At 36.8% G+C, this 27,301-nt stretch overlaps 3 protein-coding genes, 1 long non-coding RNA gene and 1 other non-coding gene across 6 annotated transcripts; 1 reads left to right on the top strand and 4 right to left on the bottom strand.

The window, feature by feature from the left end:
* Positions 1 to 188: 188 nt before the first annotated feature.
* LOC121778147 lies at positions 189 to 4,196 on the bottom strand. Of its 2 annotated transcripts, none has more exons than XR_006045626.1 (3): positions 3,425 to 4,196; positions 1,916 to 1,956; positions 189 to 444 (listed from the first exon to the last, which is right to left on the bottom strand). It is a non-coding gene; the product is annotated as an uncharacterized LOC121778147 (long non-coding RNA). The 2 variants fall into 2 exon arrangements; XR_006045625.1 differs by lacking the exon at positions 189 to 444 and adding an exon at positions 1,367 to 1,384.
* A 3,930-nt stretch (positions 4,197 to 8,126) lies between these two features.
* Positions 8,127 to 8,199, bottom strand: TRNAA-AGC. The gene has a single exon. It is a non-coding gene; the product is annotated as a tRNA-Ala (tRNA).
* Positions 8,200 to 12,661: 4,462 nt separating this feature from the next.
* Positions 12,662 to 14,575, top strand: LOC121780396 (homeobox-leucine zipper protein HAT5-like). The gene is made up of 3 exons (XM_042177990.1): positions 12,662 to 13,139; positions 13,493 to 13,887; positions 13,977 to 14,575. The coding sequence occupies exons 1-3, from the start codon at positions 13,043 to 13,045 to the stop codon at positions 14,322 to 14,324; spliced, it is 840 nt and encodes a 279-aa protein (XP_042033924.1). The 5' UTR covers positions 12,662 to 13,042; the 3' UTR covers positions 14,325 to 14,575.
* Positions 14,576 to 15,111: 536 nt separating this feature from the next.
* On the bottom strand, positions 15,112 to 16,024 carry LOC121780397 (40S ribosomal protein S27-2-like). The gene is made up of 4 exons (XM_042177991.1): positions 15,933 to 16,024; positions 15,747 to 15,848; positions 15,615 to 15,643; positions 15,112 to 15,431 (listed from the first exon to the last, which is right to left on the bottom strand). Exons 1-4 carry the CDS (start codon positions 15,933 to 15,935, stop codon positions 15,305 to 15,307), a joined length of 261 nt encoding a protein of 86 aa, XP_042033925.1. The 5' UTR covers positions 15,936 to 16,024; the 3' UTR covers positions 15,112 to 15,304.
* Positions 16,025 to 18,529: 2,505 nt separating this feature from the next.
* LOC121780395 (plasma membrane ATPase 1-like) lies at positions 18,530 to 24,154 on the bottom strand. The gene is made up of 20 exons (XM_042177989.1): positions 23,773 to 24,154; positions 23,548 to 23,667; positions 23,026 to 23,124; positions 22,813 to 22,950; positions 22,601 to 22,735; positions 22,347 to 22,526; positions 22,061 to 22,267; positions 21,735 to 21,974; positions 21,532 to 21,654; positions 21,345 to 21,449; positions 21,116 to 21,260; positions 20,884 to 21,048; positions 20,560 to 20,798; positions 20,420 to 20,452; positions 20,243 to 20,324; positions 19,989 to 20,149; positions 19,701 to 19,886; positions 19,441 to 19,623; positions 18,953 to 19,131; positions 18,530 to 18,865 (listed from the first exon to the last, which is right to left on the bottom strand). Exons 1-20 carry the CDS (start codon positions 23,824 to 23,826, stop codon positions 18,769 to 18,771), a joined length of 2,871 nt encoding a protein of 956 aa, XP_042033923.1. The 5' UTR covers positions 23,827 to 24,154; the 3' UTR covers positions 18,530 to 18,768.
* Positions 24,155 to 27,301: the final 3,147 nt, after the last annotated feature.

Raw genomic sequence — 27,301 nt, 5'->3', positions numbered from 1 at the left:
CAACAATTGAGGAATCTAAACTCTATATTTAATTTTTTGTTTCTAATCTCATAGGATTTAGATATGTGAGTCCGTCGGTCCAGCCCGGGCGTTTTGTGACTCAACAGATGAAACCTGGTCATTTTGACACATCTGTTTTCTTAGTTTAAAATTTAAAGTAATAATTACAAAGATTGATTGAAACGTCGGAAATTCAAATTGAAGTTTTCCATTTCGACATTACTATTATGAAAATACATAAACTCTAATGCCTAAATTGGCAACAAAATCTAAGTTACAATTCTAATTGCAAACTTGTGAGCAGAGACATTGTTGATCTTTGCAGGCACCAAATAAATAGCCCTCTTCCTTACAAAGTGAGGAGCAGTAGGCCTCAACAATAACTCCTGGTAAACGTTTTGCTTATCCTTGAGCATATAGATGCTCCACTCACCATTGTCTCCACTGCAAATGAAACTAGTTACTACACATATAGGTAAAGACTAAATCCATAAAAAAAATTGGCCTAAACGGGTGTGCTCAGTAGTAGTTCAGACACATTTTGTCACGTGATATGTTCAGCCAGTCACAAGCGCAGAAATATATTCTCTCTTCCTATGATTGTGATTGGCTTGACACGTCACGTGACAACATGTTCTGTCCACTAAATTTTACTCATGTTACAATGTATAGTCCACTAAATTTTACTCATGTTACAAGGCACTAAATGAAAAAAACGGTTAGAGTGTTACAAAAATAATGTTTGGTATGAAAAGAGTGGACACACTAGGTTGTAATCAACGAGATGGAACAACAAGATGTGATAATAAAATACTCTAGTTAAAAGGATAATATTTTTTTAATTGATTTCTGATGCTATGACCGATAATGTGGAATAATTATTTGTCGATGGAACATAGTGAAAATTACAATTTAAATAAAAATAGATCCCCACAGGTGATTTCCCCACTAAATCTTCACATTTTTTTATAATTATAAAACGTGCTCAAGTCATGACCCGAAGATAAGTCAAAAGCTCAAAAGTACAAGTGAATCAAAGTTACAGTAAAAGAGAAAAAACAGAGGCCAGCAGCTACCACAGACACCCCACTTGTCACGACCGCATTTTCTAAGGATAGAAAACACGGTTGATCGCGACTAGGGGATGATTAAAGAAGCGGGGAAGAAAGGGGAAAACACAAATCGACCATAGCTCGAAACAAATGGGAATAGCTCGAAATAAAATCAGAGTTTTGAACAAAATAGACTTGAGTCTTTTAAGATGCACAACGGAAGCAAATGAACGCGGTTCCATGTATGAGGACATGAACCTCCGAGAGTCAAAATCTAACTGAATTAAATGTCTTGTCTCAATAGCACTTCCTCCACCACTTCGCTGCTCAACCTGCACATTTAGAAATATATGCAGGGCTGAGTACAAAAGTACTCAGTGAACACATTGCCGAAAATTACACATATACATTTGAAAATATTGTCAAGCCATCATCACAGTAACACTCGGGGGTTTTATTGAAAAGACCTGAGCTTACTAAAAATATTCACATTGGACTGCAGTCCCTTTTTCCTGTACTTTGCCATATCTGATCACATTGTGCCGTCGAGATGGTGTTCTCGCACGGTCACCTTCTCTGCCCATCATGTCAGAGGTTTCCATGTGCCGGGAAGGTGGCCACCTTCCTCGGTCACCTTCTCTGCCGTTCACGGTCAGAGGTTCCCAGTAGGGACACCACCCTACCAGGACTCAAAATCGAATCGATTCACATATATCATCATTCATAAGTCACTTGGCCTTAGCCAAACAGATAGGCATCATACACAAAACATTTATGGCAAGACAACATCTTAAAAAAAATCACGAACATGTGTTCGTGTTATCACAAAATACGATTTGTATTTTTAGTATAGGAAAGCTCACCTCGATCGCTTAGTTCTCTTAACTTGAATCTTTCGTTCCGACTTTACTTGCGAACGTACCGTTTTGAAAATATCACAATATATACTAATTAGACCTCAAGAAATTCTTAAACTTTAATTAGAATTAGAATGCATGCCCCTAATTACTCATGCCCAAGAACTTAATTAGAATTCTTGGACAAGACTAAATTAATATCAGCCCAAGCTCCTTCGTAAATTAATTCCGTCCGGCTCAAGTGCTCTTCTCCATCTTTAATTTATTTCGGCCTAAAGATCAGTTCAACTTGCAGCAACTAAAATCTCTTGGCCCAACAAAATAATTAAACAAGGCAGCCCACTATTCTCAATTTAATTAGATGACCATTTCCTTAATTTATTTATGGGCTCAAACCATTAAATTCAGGTAGCTTGCTCCTTAACAATCAAAATCAGCCCAAGAGATAAAGTAATCCCAGCACCATCCTTCAGCTAAAAGAGCCCAAATTCTTGTATTTGAAACCTACGGTCCAAATAAGTTCTTAGCCCAACTAGAATTAAATCCTCCTTGGCCCAATGCACATCTAAGATCAGCCCACTCCCCTTATTCCTTACTATCGGCATCTGTCTCTCTCAACATTCATACTTTCATTCTCAAATTGAAAATCCCTAATTGAGAATTCCGTCTCCATTCCTCTTCTCTCTCTCCGGCGAATTCAGTGTCGCCTTTTTCCAATCGCCGGCGCTCCGTCGCCAGCATCGCAGTGCCTCCTCGCCGGCTCCTTTCCCCCAACATTCATTCTCTAATTCAAACTGAAATCCCAAAATGTAGTGAGGGATCAGCGGCGCCTCCACTCTTCTTTTCTCACTCCCTCGTCGGCTCTCTCACCATCGAGCTCTCCCTCTCTTTCCTCCGATTTCGCGGCCCACGACACCACCATCAGTCGCCATCTTCTTCGCAAGGCGGCGCCGCTGTAGCAGCTTCACCATCACCGCCTCTCTCACGGTGTCAGGTTGGGGACCGGCGAGTAGCATCGCCGGCTTCTCCCATTCCCTCACAGCATCGGTCCCTTCGAGCTGCCTGGGGGTCGGTCACCGTCGGAGCTGCCGTATCATTGCCCCGTCTGTCAGGCTCGTCTGCCGCCTCCAGCGGCGTGCTGTGTAGCTGCTGCCCGGTTGGGTTCGCTGCTGTACCATGGAGTCCACGCGGCTGCCCTCGTGGCCTCGTCGTCGCCGGTGGTCTCCGAGGCAGCCCCTCGTCCTTAAAGCTAAGTTCTTTTACTCCTTTTCATTACTTAGTTTGATTGAATATGAAATTTGGGCAGTAGCTAGGTGATGTTGAAGGTCTTGACTATAGTGTGTTAAAGCTTTAATCTTTCCTTGGGCTGTAGTCATGATAAATCGTTACTGATCTTGGGCTAAAAGCAACTTGTGATATTCTTTGTTCCAAATCATGTGCTGTGGAAATCCTAAAGCTCTTAAGTTCTTGAGCATGAGGTTCTAATATGATGCAAGAGGAGAGTATTTTGATTACCTAAGCTCTCGGTGATTCCTCTTGGTTTGGTGGACTGATGTCCTGCCCCTGCCACTCCTCCTTGCTCCCCTCTCCACTCCTTGTGCAGCTCCTTATGTTGTGTGAATATTGGTGTCGAATGGTGGGGTGGGGGAAGGTGAAGGGAGGCGGCTTATATAGGCCTCCATCTCGGCAGTTAGTGCCTAAAACTTGGAGGCTGTGCTTCTATCTTTGGGGTTGTATATAGTTGTCATCCTTGGGTAAGTTGCAAGCTATGATATAAAAATCTCTTATTTGATACGTTTTGATCTCCTGAGAGATTTGATATCTTACTTGTTTACTTGGCATAATCTGCCCCCTAGATCTCCTTAACAAATCTTGTTATGAGATATGCAAAGATTATATGCATTAAATGCATACTACCCACTTGCAATATCCTCATATTTTATTTGATATAATCTCATAAATGAAGTCCTCTTTAATCCATACTACTTTATATTTTGATCTTGGCATTAGCTATAATAGTTTCTACTAACTTCCCATTTTATGTAGGAACATCCATTTGGGGATATTGGTGTCGTGTTGGACTTTGTTGGGATGTTTGCAATCCAACAGGCTGCCCGAGACTTGCACATCTTTCACTTCTGATTGTAATAGATTAGGCTTTGATCATTTTGTAATATTGGACTTGAGGCATGTATCGGGTAATTTTTATTTTGAATTTATTCTGTGAATATTCATCGAAAATAATTGCTAAATAACACACAAAAGTTATTAGATGCCTTGTCTAGTTTCTCCTCACTTGACATAAGATTCTTTAAAACTTCAGTGTTGCCTTGAAAAATCTCAATATCAGTTGCACCGTGCTTTTATTTGATCTCGTAAAATCCCTTAAAAGTTTAGGGTTGTTACACCACTATCCTTACAAAACCAAGAACAAACCAAACCAAACCAAACAGCAAGAGAAGCAAACCAAACAAAGACTAAAATCTTACATTACAAACCTAAAATTCTAATTTCGGAATAAATTGATTTTGATTGTGAAATTAGAATAAATTGAAAATATACTTAATTAAATTTATAATTGCAAAAATTAGACCTTGACCAAAATGCAATAACATGTCCAAAAAAATTTGTGGGCTAAGAAGATATGGTAAAAGTGTGTCAACTTACGAGAATCCAAAAGGCAAAGAAGAAAGAGCGCGAGAGTTGTGAATTTTTTAGCCATATTGAGAGTATATTTTGAGGTTGATGTTTGATATGCACATTTATACAATGGAGAATTCCATAAATTGAAGAAAAATAATAAAGCTTATTTTCCATTAATTTTTTCATGGAAAAAATAATAAATCTTATTTCAGTCCAATTTTATAACAACTTTCCATTTTGTTTTATATGGAAAGATAATGGACTTTTGTTGTTACTCTTTTTAAATGCACTCGTCTCAATTAATAAACATGACAAAGATTTGGTGGAATTGATGGAGTATAATCCTTTTTTTTATTATTTAACCACAGGTGTACCGAATCCGCCTTTTGGCGGAATCCGACTAATCCTGCTCGACCGAGCTTGCGGATTAAGGCCGAAAGTCTCCCAGCTGGTGGCGGGGTTTGAACCCGTGACCTCAAGGTCACCACAGCTCATCGCTGCCATGGATTATAATCTTTAAAAACCTCTTAATTCATGTAATCAATTAATACAACATTATTAACCTCTTGTCAAAGTACCAATTCTAACAAAATGCAACATTATTATCAGTTTCCGCCGCCGAGCTCTTAGCACTGTTTTTTGCAGATACATTTGGAACTTTTGCATGCACCAGATAAGAAGCCCTCTTTCTTACAAACTGAGTTGCAGTAGTTAACGTTAGAGCTTGAGCAATTCCCCTCAAACAAATGGCTTGTTGATGAGCATGCAGCTGCTTCAATCACCATCTTCTCCTCTGTAAATGAAATTAATTAATCATGGATAAAGAACATATCCATATATTTAATCATCTTACATTTTGAATATATCTAATTCCATCAATAATACATCTAAATAGATGTGCAAATTAAAAATGTAGTGGTCTGGACATATTGTCACATGTGTGTCTACTGTCTAGTCGATTATGTTGTAGAAATATTCTGTCATTTTTTCTCTCTTGTTTTACATATGATTAGTTTGGCACAATGTTTCCTAACCACTAAAGTTTTTATTATGGTTACTATGTATGAATAAAATGTTGGTTTTGTGATATAAAAGGTGGAGTACTATATTAGTGGATATATTGAAAATAATATGTTATGAGATACTATAGTATTATAAATAAAATCAAACTAATTTTTATAAACGTATATAGATGTAAAAAATGGTTTTTTTTTGGACCGAAAACAGATACTCGGTCATAAATTAAAAATAAACTTTAATTTAAATGTATAATTGCACAAATCAGAACTTGACCAAATTGAAATAATTTACATGTTATTATCCAAAAGATTAGTAGGCCAAGAAGATATTATGAAAATGTGTAAACTTACGAGAAGCAAAGAAGAGGCAAAGAAGAAGGATTGAGAGAGTTGAGAATTGTCTAGTCATTTTGAGAGTGAGATTTTAGGTTGATATCTAAACTTCACACGTTCATACCTTTTATAGTGTAAACTTGCATAAATTGAAGAAAAAATATATTAAATTTATTTAAATTGCATTGATAACAAATTTCTACTATTTTTACATAGAAAGACAATGGAGTTCTATTTTGGTTATTCTTTTTAAATGCATTTACCTCAAAAAAATAAACCTGTCAACCTATCACATATGTTAGCAATATAGCCGCAATGTGTGATACTTTTTATATGGTATCTTTTGACCTATATTTGTAAGCTCCAAAAAAGAGTTATTGTAAATATACATAGTTTTAATATGTGACTACAAATTATGTTGTTAAAAGTGACTACGAATAAAAGTCTTTTCTTTGTTGCTTTTATATTAATTAAAAGTGAACTACGTAACAAGTCTTTGATCTTTTGAATTTGCACAAATTAGTCCCTCAAGTTTAAAAAGTAGCATGGGACATTCTTGAAATTTTGCTATAACCACATTTTTTATACTTTTTCATTTTTTTAAACTAATTTTGGGACTGAAATATCCTCAAAATATGAAAGGTATTTTTAGACATTCAAAAAATAAAGCAAAGATGTCTCTTTCACTTTTTTTCATTTTTCACTTGTTAAATCTTCTCTCTGTATCTCCTTTTCTCTCCATCTCTTTAATTTTCCATTAAAAGGGTGATGGCTAATGACTTTTCTTTTATTTAATATTACTACATTGTCTGCTCATATATTAGGATGATTTTGTCAAATCTGCATTTAGCTCTTCCTAATATATCAGTATATCACCAAGCTGCTCAGTCTAAAAATACAGGGATAATAATAATTTGGATTATAAATTTTGGACAAACTATAATCAATCCTATATGATTTGAAAACGTAATACTAAATCACGGTTTCATGTTTTCACAATTATATCATCCGTGTATAAAACGTCATCTTTTACTGATAGTTAATATGAAATAATTTCATTAAAATATTTTTTTCCTCTTTATTTTCTTTTCTCATTTTCTTGAAACGTACAATATTGTTTTAATAATCACCAAAAGACTTCATTTTAATATTGTCTCTATAGTAATAATTAACATTTTTTTCCTTTTTCTTACTTAATTCTCATATACTTTTTTATTTCTTTTAATTTACTTTATTATCTTTTCACTCCACACAACGTGATAAACATTTTTTTTTCTTATTTTTTGTGCCAAAAAATGCATCAATGTATAACTGAGCGAGTATAATCTTAAAAACCTCTTAATTCCTGTAAATCAATTAATACAACATTATTATCATAACACCTTTTGTCAAAGTTACAATATATTCTTAACAAAATGCAACATTATTATCAGTTTCCTTTGCCACTGTTCTAGCAATCTTTTTGGCAGAAACATTTGGAGCTTTTGCAGACACCAGAGAAGAAACCCTCTTTCTTACAAACTGAGTTGCAATAGTTAACATTAGTGCTTGAGCATGATCCCCCAAACAAATGGCTTGTTGTTGAGCATGTAGCTGCTTCAGTCACCATCATCTCCTCTGCAAATTATGTTTACATGGAACATGCTAATGTGGTGAAAATCCAAAATTAAAATATAAACATATCCTCATAAGTAAATCGATTTTGGTCGTAAAATTAAAATGAGTTCAATATAGACTTAATTTAAAAAGTATAATTTTTCATGGCATCCGAAATCAGAACTTGACTTAGTAAGCCAAGAGATTGAAAAAGTGTGTAAACTTACGTGAAGCCTAGAGGCAAAGAAGAAAGAGCGATGGAATAGAGAATTGTTTAGCCATTTTGAGAGTAGGATTTTAGGTTGATATTTAAACTTCAAACGTTCATTACCTTTTTATTGTGTAGATCTGCAAATATTGAAGAAAAATAATAAAGCTTGCTTTAATTCATTGATAACTACTTCCCAAGATTATTCATAAAAATATAATGGATTTGTATTTCAGCTATTCTTCTTAACTGCACATATATCAAGATATCAAGCATGTCAACTCCACATATCGTATATTGAAAGTTATTGTTTTTACAAAAGATTAAAAGTTATTGTTAAAATATTATGTCTCGAGAAAGATAAATTGTTGTGTAAATATAGGCAAAAAATTAAATTGTTATTTTAAAATTATATTCATGGAGATGCGGGGTATCGATCCCCGTGCCTCTCGCATGCTAAGCGAGCGCTCTACCATCTGAGCTACATCCCCAATTTTATTTCTTTTGTAGTTCTTTCATTGTCACACTCTAACATGAATGAGTTTGACCACATGTGAATCGAATCCGCTTTTTGGCGGAATCCCACTAATTCTGTTTGACCGGGTTTACGGATTTCTTTTGTAGTTCTTTCATTGTCACACTCTAACATGAATGAGTTTGACCACATGTGAATTGAACCCGCTTTTTGGCAGAATCCCACTAATTCTGTCCGACCAGGGGTTACGGTTTGTAGTTCTTTCATTGTCACACTCTAACATGAATGAGTTTGACCACATGTGAATCGAACCCGCTTTTTGCAGAATCCCACTAATTCTGTTCGACCGAGTTTACGGATTAAGGCCGAAAGTCTCCCAACGGGTGGCAGGATTTGAACCCGTGACCTTAAGGTCACCATAACTCCACGCTGCCAACTGCACTACGACCGGTTGGTATTATCTTATAATTTCTCAGTTATAAGTATCAAAACAGACTTGTTACCTCAATTGGGCATTAATATACTAGGCCCGGCCCGTTGAATTGATCCATAATTTCAGAGCCCAAGTACGGTTTTGTCCAATCCAAGTATTCCAATCTCAGTTTTAATAAGAATCGTAAGCATTTGTTGAGTTCTCTGTGAAACATGATAAATTTGCTGCGAAAATTTAGATTTTTACTCTAGATGAAATTCACAATAATTCAACGGGTTTTTGGCTTTAAAAACCAAAAACTTTCACCAAATTCCGGTTTTTCCCACGAACTATGAGATTGGTTTTTAAAACCACGAACTTTCACATCGTATGCCATTTTGGTTTAGGGTTTAGGGTTTAGGAGATTTTGATTAATTTTGATCGATTTTGATCATTTAAGTGTTTTAATTCTTGACTGAGGGTAAAACGACGTCGTTTTCCGGCATCCATGTCATTTCTGCGGCTGTCCACGTTGGACAACTTCTGCACCGGAAATGTGTTATTCGGGTCGGGTTGGGAAATGGCATACGATGTGAAAGTTCGTGGTTTTAAAAACCAATCTCATAATTCGTGGGAAAAACCGGAATTTGGTGAAAGTTTTTGGTTTTTAAAGCCAAGAACCCTAATTCAACGACACGATTAATCAATTATCTAAAACAATGATTTGTTCACTGTTTATCTTTTACAGTGATTATTTTATTTTATTCGATGATTCGATCCTTTTTTCTATGTAATGACATAACATTCTAGAACATTATATTATTTCTATATTTTGATTGGCAGAAAGAATCAACATATTTAAATTTGTGGATTGTGACGTACACGTTCATCAAATTTGATAGGTAGTACTACTAGTATTTCTTATAATGACTTTGAAAATTAGAACTAAGTTCTCCTTGCAATTTTTAAATTTCTTTGGAGGAGAGAAAGCATGACGAGATTAATTTTAAATTATTGACGCATCACAAAAAAGTTTAGTTTTTAATGTTTGCTTAGTATATTGTGATATGATGTTTTATTTCATTTTACACGTGTATATGTATATTGTAAAACATAAAAATACTTCATAACATAATTAATACTCCATTTAAAAAGGATAAATATCTGTTTCAAGCTTCATATCCTGGTGACAAACAATTTTATAATAATGAATTCGATTTAATTTCTTAGCTATTCATTACCTAATGCCTTAAAGTCAACTCGACCTTCCTACTAAAATATAGACAACCATCTAAAATTTTAGACCTTCAAGTATTGATAAAGACAAATACAGATCGATGACGTATGGATTCAGGCCTAAATTTAAAATTAATTAGTGCCATTTTCTAATTTAGTAAAAGTTAAATTCGATTTAAGAAGTAATATTAGTTTCAAATTTCAAAATTATTGATATGTTTTTTGTTCTAAAGTATTACTAGTACTTTCTTCACAAATATCCATATGTAACTCAAGTCTCAAAAATTTGTGATAGAAACAATTGTCATACTTTAGATTTTTAACATGCATACATAGAACTATTATACATCCGTTTATGAAAAAGAGTTTGTATGTCTTTTACGATTTGATTTGTTGACATATATTAATGTATATCTGTTACGTTTCATAGATTTTAAGCACTTTTTCTCCTATCGTACTTCGTGTCATTTATTATAAAAAAGAAAAACTATTTTTCGTGAAAGAGTAGCATTAGAGCATCCACAACCTTGCTCTTGCCAACGAGCACGGTTGTGGGTCAGGCCCCACTTTTTCTGTCTACTCTTAGGCAAGAGCACAACACCCACAGTCGTGCTCTTCCGCAAGGACGAGCACAAGGGTCCCACCATTCCATTATTTAATTTAAATAAGAACATTTCCACAAAATTAAAATACATTAAACATATCCGGAATAATATTACAAAATACATTGAAAATTAAAAAATACATAATTAAAATCTTAAAAAATAAAAAAATACATAATTAAAATCCTAAAAATTAAAAATTACATAATTAAACTCCTAAAAATTAAAAATTACATAATTAAATTCATAAAATTAAAAAACCCACTACTCGTGGCCGAATTTCGCCCACATGTGTTTGATTAGGTCTTCATGTAGCTCAACGTGGGTTCGGGTATCGCGCATTGAGTGCCTTGTTTCGATCCTCTCACCCACCGTCGTATGCACACCTCAGCGTGGGGGAGACCTCGCGCTTGAGCTTCCGGCATCATCCTCGTCGTAAAAGCTAGCCGCCCTCGGTCCTTCGTCGGCTATAATCATGTTGTGTAAGATAATACACGTGTACATGATGTCGGCGATATTTTTCACGTACCACAACCGAGACGGGGCCTTCACAATGTTGAATCGGGCTTGAAGGACCCCAAAGGCTCTTTCGACGTCTTTCCGCGCGGACTCTTGACGCTGCGCAAAAAGAACCCTTCTCGGGTCTTGCGGGTTGCTGAGCGTCTTCACGAAAGTCGACCACCTTGGGTAGATACCATCGGTGAGATAGTAACCCATGTGGTATACATTTCCATTGACGGTGAAGTCGATCGCCAGTGCTACACCATTCAACACATCATTGAAGAGGGGTGAAGAATAGAGCACGTTCAAGTCGTTGTTGGATTCGGCAACACCGAAGTATGCATTCCAAATCCATAGGCGGTAGTCGGCGACAGCTTCAAGGATAAGTGTTGGGCCTCCGCCTTTGTGGCCGCTTAAGTGTTGCCCCCTCCAAGCAGTCGGGCAATTCTTCCACCTCCAATGCATGCAGTCAATGCTGCCAAGCATACCGGGAAAGCCATGGACTGATTCGTGAAGACGAAGCAACCGTTGGCAATCATCGGTGGTGGGTGCCCGAAGGAATTCATCACCGAAAGTTGTACGAACGCCCTCGCAAAAAATTTTAAGACAGGATTCTAGTGGACTCACTGACATGCAAATACTCGTAGAAGAGGTCGGCCGTTTGCCCAGTAGCGAGTTGTCGGATGGCACACGAACACTTCTGCAACGCCGAGAGACTTTGCCGACCGGCTGCATCTGGACCTGTTTGGAACAATTCAACACGGGCGGACAATGTGTTGACAATACACATAAACAAGCGCTTTGACATGCGAAAACGGCGCCTAAAGTTATCTTCCGGAAACCGCGGCGGGTCGGCAAAATAGTCGGCAACGAGGCTTTCGTGGGCTCCCTCCCGGTCACGATGGATGTAGCGGCGAATTGATCTAGTTGGTTGAGGAGGAGGGGCGAGGGTATTTGCTGCGACATATGCTTCATAAGCGGCACGATGTTGTTCGTAGTATTCTTGTTCTTCGCGCTCCGCTTCCGCAATGAGATGGGTGAAATCCATTTGAGGTTTTGAGTGAGAGATGAAAGTGTAGATAAGTTGTATGAAATATATGAATGAGAGATGATTTGATGTGAAAATGGATGATGAATGTGTGTATTTATAGATGATTTTGGGGGGGGGAAATAAAAAAAATACAGAAAAACGGGCAAAAAAATGGCCATTTTTTGGGATTGGGAAAATATTTTTTTATTTTTGGTATTATTTTCGATTTAAAAAAATGATTTTCCAAAGGATATGTCGTTGGCCAATTACACGCTGCCACGTATGCTGCTCGCTGGCACGGACGTGCTCGATGCATCGAGCAGCGCCGTGCCAGCGGCAAGAGCGCAGCGGCGGACGACGAGCGCGTGCTCTCCGTTGTGGATGCTATTAACCCCTCCATTCACAAACCATTCACAAAGTAGTGTTCAATTTGATTTTAGCACAAATTTCAATAATTTTGCGAGTGTATGGTGAATGAAATAAAGATCTCAACTTCTTATAGTTTCAAAATAATTAATTTTGTTGCAAGTGGAATAAAAGTTTTACTTTCTTATAGTATAGCAACATAAAATGTCATTTTATGAAAAAATTATGAACAAATGTATTTTAACTCGGAAAATATGAATATAATGCATAGAATATGTTTATTTATTTATTTTTTTCAACCTCCGATTTTTCTTTTTTTTTCAATTATTATTAGAAGCATCTCCTTCTCCCTCATCCCATTCCACCATCGTTGAATTTCCTCTCTCTACACCATTTTCTTCCAGAAAAACACGCACCACACGCACTCAAACTCCTCCCATGCTTCTCCCCCCTCCCATTCTCAGCATTCTAGAGAGATGATGGGCGTGATCGGCAGCCGCTGCTCCCACACTTCACACATCACCGAGATCATCATAACCAGCTTCTTCCGCCACAAATTTCATAGTTTACTCATCTAGTTAGCTCTCCTGTGGTGTTAAATTAGTTATCGGATGCCGCAGATTCAATCATCAATCCCTAATACGGCAGATTGTTGAAATTGTTTATTCGATTCGATTTTTACTGTACTAATTTGAGTGTTAGGGTATTGGATATGGCTGGTTCAGCAACGATCTACGGCGGCGCCGATGCTCCGATTCAACGCAGATTTGATCAGCCTCTTGATTCAATTGCTGCAGAAATCTCTCTTGGTATGTCAACTCGCCCAAAATCAAATTATATTTTCTGCTGCGTTGACTTTTGATGATGATTTGTGCTCTGATTTAGTAAAATTTTAATTGTAGCTAGTTGTGTGATGAACTCAAGTGGAATTCATGCATCTCTTGTTTGCGATTGTAAATCAACTGGTGTGAATTTAGTGGACATGTTTTTGCAATTCTTCTGTTTATATGCTTGTGTCATTTGTTTGATTATCAGTTGATTCAGATTGAATGAGCTTTTTTATCTTATGAAGTGAAACGAGCTTGTTTATGGTGTACGAATCATAAGTAGAACACTGAGTCATTTTGTTCGTAGATTTGAAATAGTCTCGTATTTCTTTCAGGCTCGAATACAATGCTTAACTTCGGAGCTGGTGGTGGTGGGAAAAGATCCAGAAACATGGTTTACTCGTCTTTAGATCAAGAGGAGTTCGGAGAAGATTACTTGGATGAGTATTACAATCAGCAAGAAAAGAAGAGGCGCCTTACTGTCGAGCAAGTCCAGTTTCTCGAGAGGAGCTTTGAGGCAGACAATAGACTTGAACCCGAGAGGAAGACTCAGCTTGCTAAAGAGCTCGGGTTGCAGCCTCGGCAGATTGCTGTGTGGTTCCAAAATCGCAGGGCGCGCTGGAAGACAAAGCAGCTGGAAACAGATTATGAAACGTTTCATGCAAGATACGAGACCCTGAAATCGAACTATGATAATCTTTTGAAGGAGAACGATAAATTGAAGGAAGAGGTGATGGCAAAGCAAAATCATGAATTTGGTTCTAAATTTCTTAAAGTCGGGCATTTTCTCATGTGTCTCATTTTACTATCTTGTACCAGGTTCTTCGTCTCAAACAAAAAGACCTTGGTGGAGATACAGATAAAGAAAACCAACAATTACTCGACTCTAATGGACTGCCTGGAGTAATTCCTGAAGATGAAGACTCCAATGTGCAGAGCTCAGCTAAAAGTGAAACGAGTAATGTGGGCAGTCCGAGGTTGACTGATGGGGTTAAGTCTCCTGGCTTGGAATCGGGTGTTACATCTCATGCCTTTGGGTGCGACTACTCAGATTCATCGCGGATTGGAGAAGACAACTTACAAGAGCCAGACTATGTCCTTCCTCTGAGTTCCTTTTACCATGGGTTTCCAGTTGAAGATCATGCCTTCAACTTCTGGGGATATTGATATCTATGGCTATGTGTGGGTACACATTTTCCTTTACAATTACTTGTTTTCATAACAGATCAATACCCTACACACGCACAAAGACGCATTCATATAGACTATAATGGCAAAAGGTTGTTTGTTCTTTACTTTGTGCTCTCTACCAATAATTGTTGCTTTTTTACAAGATATTATTGTGTCAAAAAATATTGTTCAAGGCTGAATTTAGCTGTTTTTGTTAATGATAATTGTAGTTATTGTTGTTGTGATGATAGCTCTGAGTGACAAACTAATTCGAGCAGACTGATAAGATGTAAACCACATATGTATTTGGACATATCCTGAAACTCATACTGTTGGAAAGGAAGTCATAACCAGGGGCCCTATTGATTTTGAATTCTGAGTGTGACTAAGAGGCAGATGTAGCTACTTAGCTTTGACATAGCATTTTTACATATTTTCAACCAAATGAGTTTAGACTAGATATATCTATCAAGATCTTGGTAACTATAGACTAGCTACGGCGCCCTAGTACAAAACCATGGAAGCATATTGAAGAAAGGTCACCAAGGATCTGGAGTCCTGGCGAGAAAACTCAGGTGCGGACAGCAAAATGTTGCAACGATTGAAGTGTTCGGGCGTAACTTAAACTAGATCATATCAACTAGAAAGTGCTTATCATGGCCATTTCAACTAGATTACCAAAAAGTCATAAATCACAATAATAATAATAAACAGTTGCAATGAGAAATGCAGAGAGGGGAATATAAGTTCAGAACTTGATCAATCAAACTAAGCAAGAAGTAGGTAAATCTCACAAGAAAAATCAAATCTTTAATATTGGTCAATGATGATAAAACATAATCCAAATCTAGGCTGAATTAACTTAAAAGTTGCTTCAAGAATCACATCATGTTTGAAAGAGCATATGAAAATACCAAAACAAAAAATCCCTTGGTCTCACATTGTATCAAGAATACGACAGTCGTATATGTTCTTCTTCAGTCGCCCTTCTTCCGGAAGGAGCAGCCCTCAGTGAGCTTGGCACGGCCACCAGTTGGTTGGCACAGCACTGTCTGGCAATTGCCGCACACGACAACCGTTTGGGAGTGGCTGAAGACAGTGGTTCTGCACAAACATTCACAGAGATCAACAAAATCCAACATCAACTCATACTCTAACAAGCTCATAAATCCACACATGAATCAAATTAATTGATTAATCATTTCAAATCAAGCAATAACAGATTCACAATTTCACAAATTCAACGATTAAGCTGAGAAATTTATATTAGGAAGAGAAGTAACTCACATATTGAAGCAACCCTGGCACTTGACATCCTACAACAATTACAATCATCCAATCAAAAAACAATGAAATAAACAACAGCAATTTTTAAAAATAATAAATTACCAAAAATCGAAACCAAGAGAGATTAATTACCATGAAGAAAGAGTTCGGGGATTGCACGAGGCGCTTGAGTTTGTGCTTCCTTTTCTCAAGCTCCGCCGGTGGGTTCAGCAAATCGACGTCGTTCGAGAGAACCTATGGACAAGCAGCAATTTGTCAAATCAAGGAAAATTCAACCGCAATCAGCTACAGAGATTCGTAAAATCAGTGCAAAATTACCATCTTTGCAGCTGCTGAAACTGGGCGAGAGATGTGAGAATGAGAGAGGGATGGCAGCTAACCTAGGGTTTTAGTTAGTGATTGGGGGATTTAATAGTGGGCCAAATTAGGTAGTAATATTTGGGCTTTTAATAGGCCACGAAGCCTCAAGTAGTTATTTTTAGACCATTATGGAAATTGTATTGGGCCTAATGACACTCATTACAGCTAAATTGTGGTGGATATTTAATTTGTCGTCTGCTCCATTCGTCATTTAAAGATATATTTTGACTTTGATACGGATTTTAAGAAATTTATTGACTTTATGATAAAAAAAATGAGTGAGAACATTAGCGGAAGTAGAATATGAGTATAAAGAGTTAATGGAATATGAAATCTACAATATTTAAAATGAATAAATAAAGTCTAAACCAATAAAATTATATGAGCCACACTCCCATGTAGGGATGTCAATGTAGCCCGCAACCCGTGGGCTGACCCGAATAGCCCGCCAAATTTATAGGGTTAGGGCTGGAAATTTCTAGCCCGATAAAATTAAAACCCGATTAGCCCGCACCCGATTAACCCACGACCCGTTAGGGCTAGACCCGAAAACCCGATGGGCTGGCCCGAAAACCCGATAAAATTTCTATTATTCTATTTTTTACTCATAATTCGACATTTTATTGATTAATTTTATAATATAGATAACTAAAAAAATAACTTTCAATTTTATATTAAATATACAAATTATATATTGAATTTTTATTAATATAATAATTGATAAATAAATTAAAAACTTCAAATTCACTTAAAAAAATATTTAAATTTCTACAACATGCATTAAAATTTCTCGAAATATCTCAAATATTAGTATTTGATCATGTTTATGATTGAGTTTGACCATATATCTCAAATGTATCATAATTAAATATTTTACATTTTATGAATATTACTATTATTTATTGGATTGATTGCATGTAAATCTTATCGGTAGCAACCCGATTAACCCGCTGGGCTAGCCCGAAACCCGAGCTTTTAGGGTTAGGGTTGAACTTTTACAACCCGAAAAAATACACAACCCGATTAGCCCGCACCCGATTGACCCGCAACCCGAGTAGGGCCGGCCCGAAACCCGATGGGCCGACCCGATTGACATCCCTACTCCCATGAGGGGCACGCATCGTGAGCATGGATCCTCCGACCCGAAATTAGAAAAAAAAAATGGATAATTGTGTGGATGAAGGGGAAGAAGGCAACGGTGGTGAGGAAGGGAGGAGGAGGGTAGGGAGCGGTGGTGACGGTGGGAGGCAGCGTGGAGGTGGTGGCAGTGGAAGAGGACGGGTGGTAAGTGGACGGATGTACACCGATTAAGAGTCTCGTTTCTTTGTTGCATGAATAATAATATATGTAAACATATCTGAATTTGAAAAAATTAGTGAAATGTGAGCTTCACTTTTATGAAGTATTTTAATTTTTTTATAATAAAATATGAGTATAGTGAGTTAGTAGAAATGTGGCATATTTTTTCTTTATATACTTAATAAAATGAAATGAGATTTTTATTGTCAATCATTTGTTTATACATTCTCATTATTGAAACGTAAACATATACCGATGTACGTAACAAATAAATTGGTGAGACCAGTTTCATTTGTTTTGGAACTACGCATTATTTCACAACTGCAGTCTCATTTGTTTAGATAAATTTCACATTATCCAAGTACAATAGATTTAAAACATTAATATATCCTATTAAACTCAGAGGGCGAAGCTTAGGGCTGGCAATTTTTGATACGTCACAGACCGGCACGAAATTAACACGACACGAACATGCACGTTCAGAATTTGGGTCCTTATAGGGTCGACCCAATAAGAACACGAAGATAACGGGTCGGGTCGGGTCGGGTTTGGGTCGGGTTTGGGTTATACGTTTAAGAAAAAAAATATTTTTTATTAATTAAAAAATTATTAAACTTTAATTTTTAGTTATTTTTGTTGATTAAAAATATTATACTTTAATTTTAATTAATTAAAAAATATTATACTTTAATTTTAATTAATTAAAAAATACTATACTTTAATTTTATTAATTAAAAATATTAATTAAATTTTTTAAATTATTTAATTTTATTATATAGATTTAATATTACTATACTTTAATTTTATTATTTTGATTAAGAAAACAATTATTTTAATTTGGTAATTTTTTTTATTGTGTAATAACATGTTTAAATCGTATAATAACATCATGTTTTAGTCGTTATCGTGTCGTGTCAAACTAACTTACTATCATTAATAGAGAGTTGACTTTTTCTGGGTACACGTTAACACGCACGAACCCGACACGAACCCGTTGGGTTGGGACACGATAAGAACCCGATGATTTCGGGTTGGGTTGGGTTGGGACACGATTAGGTTGGGTCGATAATGGGTTGACACGATAACGACCCAACTCGCACGATTTGACAGCCCTAACGAAGCTCCAATGAGAATTGTAAAGTCTATAACTATTTTGGAAAATAATTCTAAATTGTAAATTATAAATAATAAATAATAATAGTACCAAACATACAACAAATATCAAACAAACTTTCAACACAGAAAACAGAAGCAAGTAAGAAATCATGAAGTCCAAAAAGGCTTCATATGTATTATAAACATTACCTTCTAACATGATAATAAATGTCTCTCAATCTCATATATAGACTAGAAGTCTATAATGCCATTAATTATACTCAGAAAAATTGATTCTAAATAAATTAACTTCTCCAAATACAAGAAAAAGGCAGATTTCAGCTCATGACTAACAATAATCAATACCTTCACTCATATCAAATGTAGGTTGTTGATCTTCTCATACAGTGTATGCTTGCTGGATCGTATCGATGTCCAGACCCTTGAGCCTAACTACCGACTCAACGTGCCCCTTCAGCGTGTGCAGCTCCCGTAACCTACACGCAACGACACAATGTGAGCAAATACATATCTGCAGAATGCCTAGAGAAATGAACTAAGTATAGTCACCAACATATCCTTACCTCGCGATCTCAGCTCTTCGTTTAGCTTCCTCTGCCAGCTGGTTGAGCTCAGAGAAATTGTTCGTCTCGTTGAAGAGTTTGGTGTCTGGCACTTGCAGCCCATGGAGGGTTCTCTGCGCGTGTGCCCATTGAAGCTCACGGTGCTCCTTCCCGAAATCCTTTTGTCTGGTGAAAGCAATCTGTGACACGAGAAACAAGCCATCATAATCATATTCATAACGAAAATGCACGAGGATTATGTGAACTAACTCCGTCCTGCAAAGTTTGTCACATTTTGACGCGACACAAGTTTTAAGAAATATAATGGAATATGGGTTGAAAAAGTTAGTAGAATGTGGGTCCTACTTTTATAGGAGTAGTAATAAAATGTGAGTGAGAATGAGTTAGTGGAATGTGGGATCCACTGCCAAAAACGGTAAAATTGAAATGTGACAAACATTCAAGGGCGGAGGAAGTATATCAAAAGCAGAGATTGATTGAAAGTTTACCCTTCTTTCGAGAACAAGATCCCAAGCTCTCCCGCTAAGAGCATAACGCGTGAAGAACTTGATGATATCGAGAGGAATGTAGGTGATGATGTTGTAAAGCCAGATCACGCCTGCCCAGCCCCAACCGATTCCTTCAATCGCTGCGAAGCTCCAGCTTGCGTATACCGCGATAAGAGTAGCAACCTGAAAGGCAATACTGGGTTAGGTCTGCGTAGTAGTGAAACTCAATAATAAACCGGTACGATGGTCGAATTGCTAACCAGTTGAGCAATGGCGAATGCAGCCACGAGCAACAAACCAGGGCGCTCAACAAACGACCAGCTTCTTGATCTTGTCACGAATATGAGAGCCTGGCTGATGGTGCTCACTTGCAGATATATCGCTGAAGCGAGCTTCCTAAAGTCGTCGTGGGCAGTTTTCTCGAGTGTCGCCACCCCAAATACTCGCTGCCAAATCATTTGGCGGTAAATGAGATAAGAATATAATCTCAAGATACGTAGTAGGAGTATAACTTATAAGCAACTTGACAACGAGATGAACGAACTTACGGGAAAGAAATCTGTTTTGTACGCAGCCCAAAAGAAGATGACAGTCATCATTGCCAAGTAACCACCAAGAACTATCCCGGTTGCGAAGATTTCAGCGAGCTTCCAGCTATCCGGGAGAGGTGATGGCTTAACTCTATCTTTCGATATAGTCATGATGGTACCTTGATCATATAAGTTGCAACGTAAGTTCCAAGAGAAAATGTAAAGCGAGAGAGACTTGTGCGTGAATAGTCGAAAATGTGTGAAAAGCTAACCATCATTGAGTATTGCAATGATAAGAACCATAAATGGTGGGAAGTCGAATTCCCATATCAGCGCTAACATCATGAAACCAACCTGGTACACGGAAAGAAAGGGAACGATATCAATAATAGCTCGTGTAGCAATAAGGAGTTTTCCGAGTGGTGGAAACCAAACCAATAATAACTTACCACTATACGGATTGTGATGGAAACAGCGTAAATCTGTCAATTATAACGAAAATTGATGAGATTGTGAAATATTTGGCTCATAAAACTTGAAAATCTTGCTTCACTAATACACAATTTATATTAGGCCAAGTGATGTGTACCGTGTAATTCTTCATCCTTTGGAAGATCGCTCGACTGGTGAGAACAGCGCTGATGATGACACTGAGTCCAGGTTCAGTAAGGACGATGTCAGAAGCACTGCGCGCTGCATCAGTTGCATCGGCCACAGCAATGCCGATATCAGCCTTCTTCAGAGCAGGAGCGTCGTTCACTCCATCGCCAGTCATTCCACATATGTGCTTTCTAGCTTGCAGGCGCTTTACAATCTCGTATTTATGCTCTGACCAATACCCCAGTTGCACGAGTCAGCGTTCATCAGATTCCATGGTGAAATGAGGTTCAAATTCGAGAGAAAGAGGCTTTACCTGGGAAGACGCCAGCAAAACCATCAGCTTTCTCGATGAGCTCATCGATCGGTAGAGCAGCAATTGATTCATCCTTGTCTTGTCCTAGTAAAGCTGATGACGGGTACATGTTAGTTCCCATTCCTAGCCTTCGTCCCGTTTCCTTTCCTATTGCTAGCTGGTCCCCTATTGAAACAGACAGATTCAGCATCAAGCTTGTAATAGCTTAAATTTTGAAAACACGAAGATTTACCGGTTATCATTTTGACATTTACTCCAAGATTCAATGCCCTTCTTATAGTTTCTGCACTGTCGTGTCTAGGAGGATCGAAGAGAGGCATGAGGCCAATGAATTGCCATGGTCCTCCGGGGCTATCCTTCGTTGCTTCTGGAAGTTCCTGCAGGAAATGTACGAAAGTCGTATTAATATTCGATACATAGCATCAGTTGATAAAAGCAAAGTACCGTATAATGAATGATACCTGGTATGCAACGGCAAGTGATCTCAGGCCTCGTTCAGCAAACTTATCGATCACAGCATGAACCCTTCGCTCTATGTCCGACTTATTGTGTGCAAGGTTTAGAATCTGAGGATACATATCCAGGACGATATTTGAGGAGTGACGTTCGTGAAACGAGGAAAACAGCAAGAACAACGAGAAACCATACCTGCTCGGGTGCACCTTTGCTGACCCTGTGCCACTTCCCTTCGCCGTCTATGTAAGTCAACGCTGTCCGCTTGTCAGTGGGGTTGAAAGGAAGGAAGTGCACTTCTCGAATTCCAGCACGTGCCTGTTCACGGTTCAATTGAATTAAAGTCGAAACTTGCAAAATGTTATCGCTTTTAGGCGGACAAAAGTGCCAAGAGCTACCTCTTTCGGATCAGCCAGCATTCCTACAATAGCACCATCTATGGCGTCCTGGTTTTCGGTTCGAGAGGCTCTAGCCGCCATCAGAACAACGGTATCTGCATCAACGCCTTTTGCAAAAACCTCGATAAGATTCTTATCGACAGTAAGTTTGTTTAGCGTGAGAGTCCCTGTCTTGTCGCTGCAAAGCACATCCATGCCTGCCATCTCTTCGATAGCAGTCATTCTCTTTGTTATAGCTCCCTGTATAAATCATCGTGTTATGGCATGTTCGGTAAACAACCAACCAACCAAACCAGTATATAAATCCCAAAGAGAATCAAGAAAACCTGTTGAGCCAAACGGTGAGAACCAATCGCCATTGTGACCGAGAGGACGGTTGGCATGGCTATCGGAATTCCTCCAATGAGGAGAACAAGAAGGTTGTCAATCCCGGGCCGGTATTTCCTGCGCTGAATCGGGTACATCACTATTATCTCGATAACCATCCCCACCGCGATAGAGCATATGCAGAAGTTTCCAATCGCGGTCAAAACCTGAGCATAAGTAATACAACAATGAAAAATAGTGCATATCAAATACTACCAAGAGTGCTTATGCAATAACGCAACGTGCCTTTTGGAAGTGGCCGACTTGATTAGTGCTATCGACAAGGTGAGCAGCCTTTCCGAAGAAGGTGTGAACACCCGTTGCAATAACAACAGCTTCGAGCTCTCCCTGTTTGCACGTGGAGCCAGAGTATACACCGTCTCCTGGCCCCTTCGTCACAGGAAGGGATTCCCCGGTCAAAGCAGACTGCAAACGCGAGATCACAAATTCAGTACTATACAAAACAAAACTCAGATTGCAGTTGATAGAAAGACACGTGCCTGATCAATTTTAAGGGGATCGCCATCCAAGAGACGAGCATCAGCAGGAACTATATCACCGAGCTTTATGCTAATAATGTCTCCGGGCACCAAAACAGAAGCCTCTTCCTCGTTCCACCTCCCATCTCTTAGAACCTTCAGAAAATAACCACAAGATCAGACAAACCGTGTAGCTATTAAACACGAGTTTCCAAGAGAAGGCGATATCGGACCTTTGCTTTTGGAGCAAGACGAGCCATGAGAGCAGCTGCTGCGTTGCCAGCATTATTCTCCTCGATAAAACTGATAGTCGAGTTGATGAATAGCAAGGTGATGATTCCCACGAAGTCCTGCCAATCCGGAGGCTTTCCCTGCCATGTTCAAAATCAAAGATCAGTGCTTCTCCACCACAGAAAGCAAACATTGGCAAGAAACAACGTCCTTACTCCTCCGTTGGCAAGGGCGATCGCCATAATAGCTGCTGCTTCCATAACCCATGAAAGAGGATTCCACATAAACCCCAAAAACTTCAGGAATTTACTCTCCTATAGCAAGCAGAAACCCATGATTTAATCCACCTCAACATTCTTAGAATCACCAGCAAAAAACATTTCATCAAGAAAAAAGGAATCTTGAAACAGAAAGCAACTCATAACTACATATTCTAAACGAGCAAATTCCACTTCTAACACTATTCACTAAACACATAATTACTGCAAGGAAATGTAAGGACATAAAGCCAGAAATTGAAGGACAAAATTTCAATCAAGAGAAATGAAATCTTGAAACAGAAAGCAACCATAACTACATATCCTAAACAAGCAAAATCCTAGTACATAAACAAGGAATTATGATGCAAATTTTCCACTTCTAACACGTTAAATTCACTAAGCAAATAACTACAGCAAGGAAATGTAAGGACATAAAGCCAGAAATTGAAGGAAAAAAACTCAATCAAGAATCAACACCTTCTTCTCTTCAAGCTTGTTGTGTCCAAAAATGACCAACCTCTCCTCAGCAGCCTCACTAGTGAGGCCTTCTTTGGTGCATCTCAGATTCTCAAACACCTCATCAATGGGAATGTTTTCCTACACACACACACACACACAACAGCATCAGCAATCAACTTCACAAAATCAAGAAAAGCCCCAAACCAAGAAAATGGATAAAACACAGCTGGTCAGATCCATTACCAAGTCCACTGTCTCCCTCAAGACAGCATCAAGAACTTCAGGCTTCTCCCCCATCTTCACAAAACCAACACCAAAAAAAACTCCCTTTTCACAAAGAACACTTTTTTGAATCAAGAAACACCCTGGGAAGGGACTTGTGCAGAAATCAAAGGCAGCCCAATTAAAAAGGGGAGGGATTTAAAGCATTACAAAAAGCAGAATTTGAAGACAGCAAAAGATGAGGCCAGCCCACCAGCTCCAAATCTACAAGCAGTGGTGGCCGTTACAGCGGTGCATTTCCCCTTATCATTTATTTATTCATTCAGAGAATTTACTTCTGAAAGGAATTGATGTAACAAAAGGAGTTACAAAAAGGGCTGTAACAACTACTATTAACCAAACTTTCGTTGATGTTTTGCCTTTTATAAAAATGGGTACTTGAACCATCACACAGCAGCAATTCACTTTTACCCTCTTTCCCTCCACTGTTGATGAAGAAAGTGCAAAAGTTTGTCTTTTTTAGTGTCGTTTTCTTCGTTTTTGTATTACTTTAAAGTTTAAGGGCAAAGAGGTGAGTTATGATTTGAAAAGATTGGATATTTTTGGTGGTAAATAGATTGAAACCAAATAATTGCAGATTGGATTTTCATCCATGAACGCACATTGCCTCTCTCTCTCTCTCGAGCTGCATGCTGACAAATTCCAACAATTTTTTTACTCCACTTTTGAAGATGACTAATTATGAATTATGATTTCTATTTTGAGAGGAAGCTATTTTTCCAATCAATTAAAAAACAAATATTGTTAATTATACTAATTTTTTATTATTTCATACTCCCTTCGTCCAAAAACAAAAATTATCCTATTTAAGAGAGGAAAAGTAAAAAATATGAGAAATAAACTTTTTAATTTTATAAATAAAACTATTTTTTTAAAATATTGTTAATTATACTAATTTTTTGTTATTTCATACTCCCTTTGTCCAAAAACAAAAATTATCCTATTTATGTATGCCACGGAGAGGGAAAAGTAAAATATGAGAAATAAACTTTTTATTTTAGAAATAAGACTATTTTTTTGTACATTCTAAAATGGCAAAATAAGGCTATTTTTGTGAATGGTGGGAGTAGGAAAGGGAAGTGTAAACTGTGTGATGGCAAAATCAATATTTTTTAAATCTATTTATTAGTTTCGTTTCTCAATTGGAGATTCCTCCTAATAAATATATACATTTATAATTTGCATTTTCGTATAGAATAATTTCGTTTCTCAATTGAATTTCATTCTCTCCTAATAAATAAATAAATTTATAATTTACATTTTCGTATATTAGTGGCTGTCGATTATACAATTTATACTCATTGCCAAGCAAGATAATGCTTAGTTTTTAAAATATCAATGTTTAAAAAAATGAAATCTAGTAGTAGGAGTATTGTTTAAGTATACATATTTTTCCCAACAAAAGACAAACATATTTTTTTACCCCTATTAATTAACGGTTGGTTTTACCACTACATTCATCCGATAAATATTCAAATGGTAAATTCAAATAGTGATTTATTCATTTGAAAACATTGTTTACCCCTATTAATTACCCAATTTTACTATTTTGAGTAAAGATTTTGTAATTTCAAATATTTTGATTAATTTTTATCTCTAAAAATATGTGTTGAATATGGGTGTGGGAATTGTAATTAAAATGAATTAGATGTTTTACCATAACTGAAGTCACCTTCATATTTTATTTAATTAACCGTAAATGTTTATTAAATTAGACAACGTGACTAAGGTGCTTAGTGATTGGTGAATATCAATGAACTATAATGGTTCTGATTTCAACGTTCAATACAAATTAATTAAGTAAATAGTGTCTTAATCAATTATTTACTTATTTGGTTGATTGTAATGCAACTTTTTTGAAAAGTTGATAACATAATGGCAAAGGTTTGTTGATTGTGGTAAAATTATTGAAAAGGCTCAAAACAATCATGGTTCAAATAATTGAACCTTAACAGTACGTGTCGACCAAATTAATACACAGACATATATATTCTCTTTTTTTAAAAGAATATTTTAATATGGGAAAGACTATGAAAGAAAGAGTGGTGCAGAAATGATGAGGTAAATAAGTGTCCATGAAGGCGACATTTTATATAGATTTTTTAACTTTTAAAGATTATAAAAATAGTCACAGACTAAGTGATGACTCTACTGTTTTGTCTTTAAATATAAATGGATTTCTATTTTTTCAAAACTTCCCTTTCCAATAATTACTTTTTGCTTTGTTTGATTCCACCGGTTTAATTAAACACCATGTAATGAGAAATGTTACAAAATAACAAAATGAATGAAAGGACTAATAGTACATACGCCAAATGTATCCAAATTACAGCTAAAAAGAAAACATATCATATTTATGGGAAATTTTTTAAAAATATGGTCGAATTAATAAAAATATGCACAACTAGATGTATGTCTCTTGGTTGCAAATTTATTACTATAAGTAAGATTTTTCTATCATTAGTTCTGATGAAGAATATGAATATGACGAGTAGTACTTTAGCTACTGGTTAATTTAATTGATAGATGTATATATTTTTTATTTAGTTTATCCCCGTTAGTCTATATATTTTTGTATTGTGTAAATAGATTTTAATAAACAAAAAATTACGGGGTTTTTTCAATAGATAATCAACGAAAATCCACTTTTACCAACAATCTTTTTTCGGTGAAAATTAAGGTAAAATATTATCACATCAATATTCCATAATAATCCCATAATAAAATAGAATAAAAGAAAGGGAAAATGGGCTATCCGATTTTTTTATTCCATCCGATCCCAATAAAATTATTCACCCAACAAACATATGAAAATAGAAAAAAATAAATAAAACAATATAGTTTCCATTTCTTAGAATTTTAATAAACGCACCTCTAGTCAAATAGTAGGAATAATTCGACTATTTTAAATTATTTCCGATAATAAAATTGCCATTTCCATAAAAAGAAACAACAATTGTGGAAGACAATAGCCAAACACAGGCTGTTGAATGAAAACGAAAGAAGTGAGGTGGGCCCCAGCATTCATGTGGTGCACGTAGGCGTATGGTCGACGTTTATTTTTTTTATCGCAATTAATATAGCAAGGCCATGCAAAAAATAATTTATGGCACGTGACATTTGTCTCCTTATCATTTAACAAGTACTAACTCCGTACGGCCCTAATCACACTTATTAAATGTAATTGATCCTTCGTATTCGACACGAAATTTTATGAAGCATTGATTTGCCTCGGTAGAATAGAGAATAAAGTATAAACGAAAAAAATAAAATAAAAATAATAAATTTTCATTTTAAAAAATGCTTAAATTTGAATAGAATATTTTTAAAAAGAATAATGTTTAGTTAAATTGAGACATAGCGAATTGCTAGCATATAAGAATTATTCGTTAAACAGATTGTAAAACTGTACAAGTTTGACTTGAGTCGGGGCAATGTGGACAAGGGCGGATGGGGACGTGTTGGGCAAGGGGTGGAGTGGACGATGGTG

Source organism: Salvia splendens, chromosome 19, assembly GCF_004379255.2.
Source record: "Salvia splendens isolate huo1 chromosome 19, SspV2, whole genome shotgun sequence".
In the NCBI taxonomy this organism is placed as follows: Eukaryota; Viridiplantae; Streptophyta; class Magnoliopsida; order Lamiales; family Lamiaceae; genus Salvia; species Salvia splendens.
The sequence above is the reverse complement of the archived record's forward strand: the minus strand, read 5'-3'. Positions and strand labels throughout refer to the sequence as shown.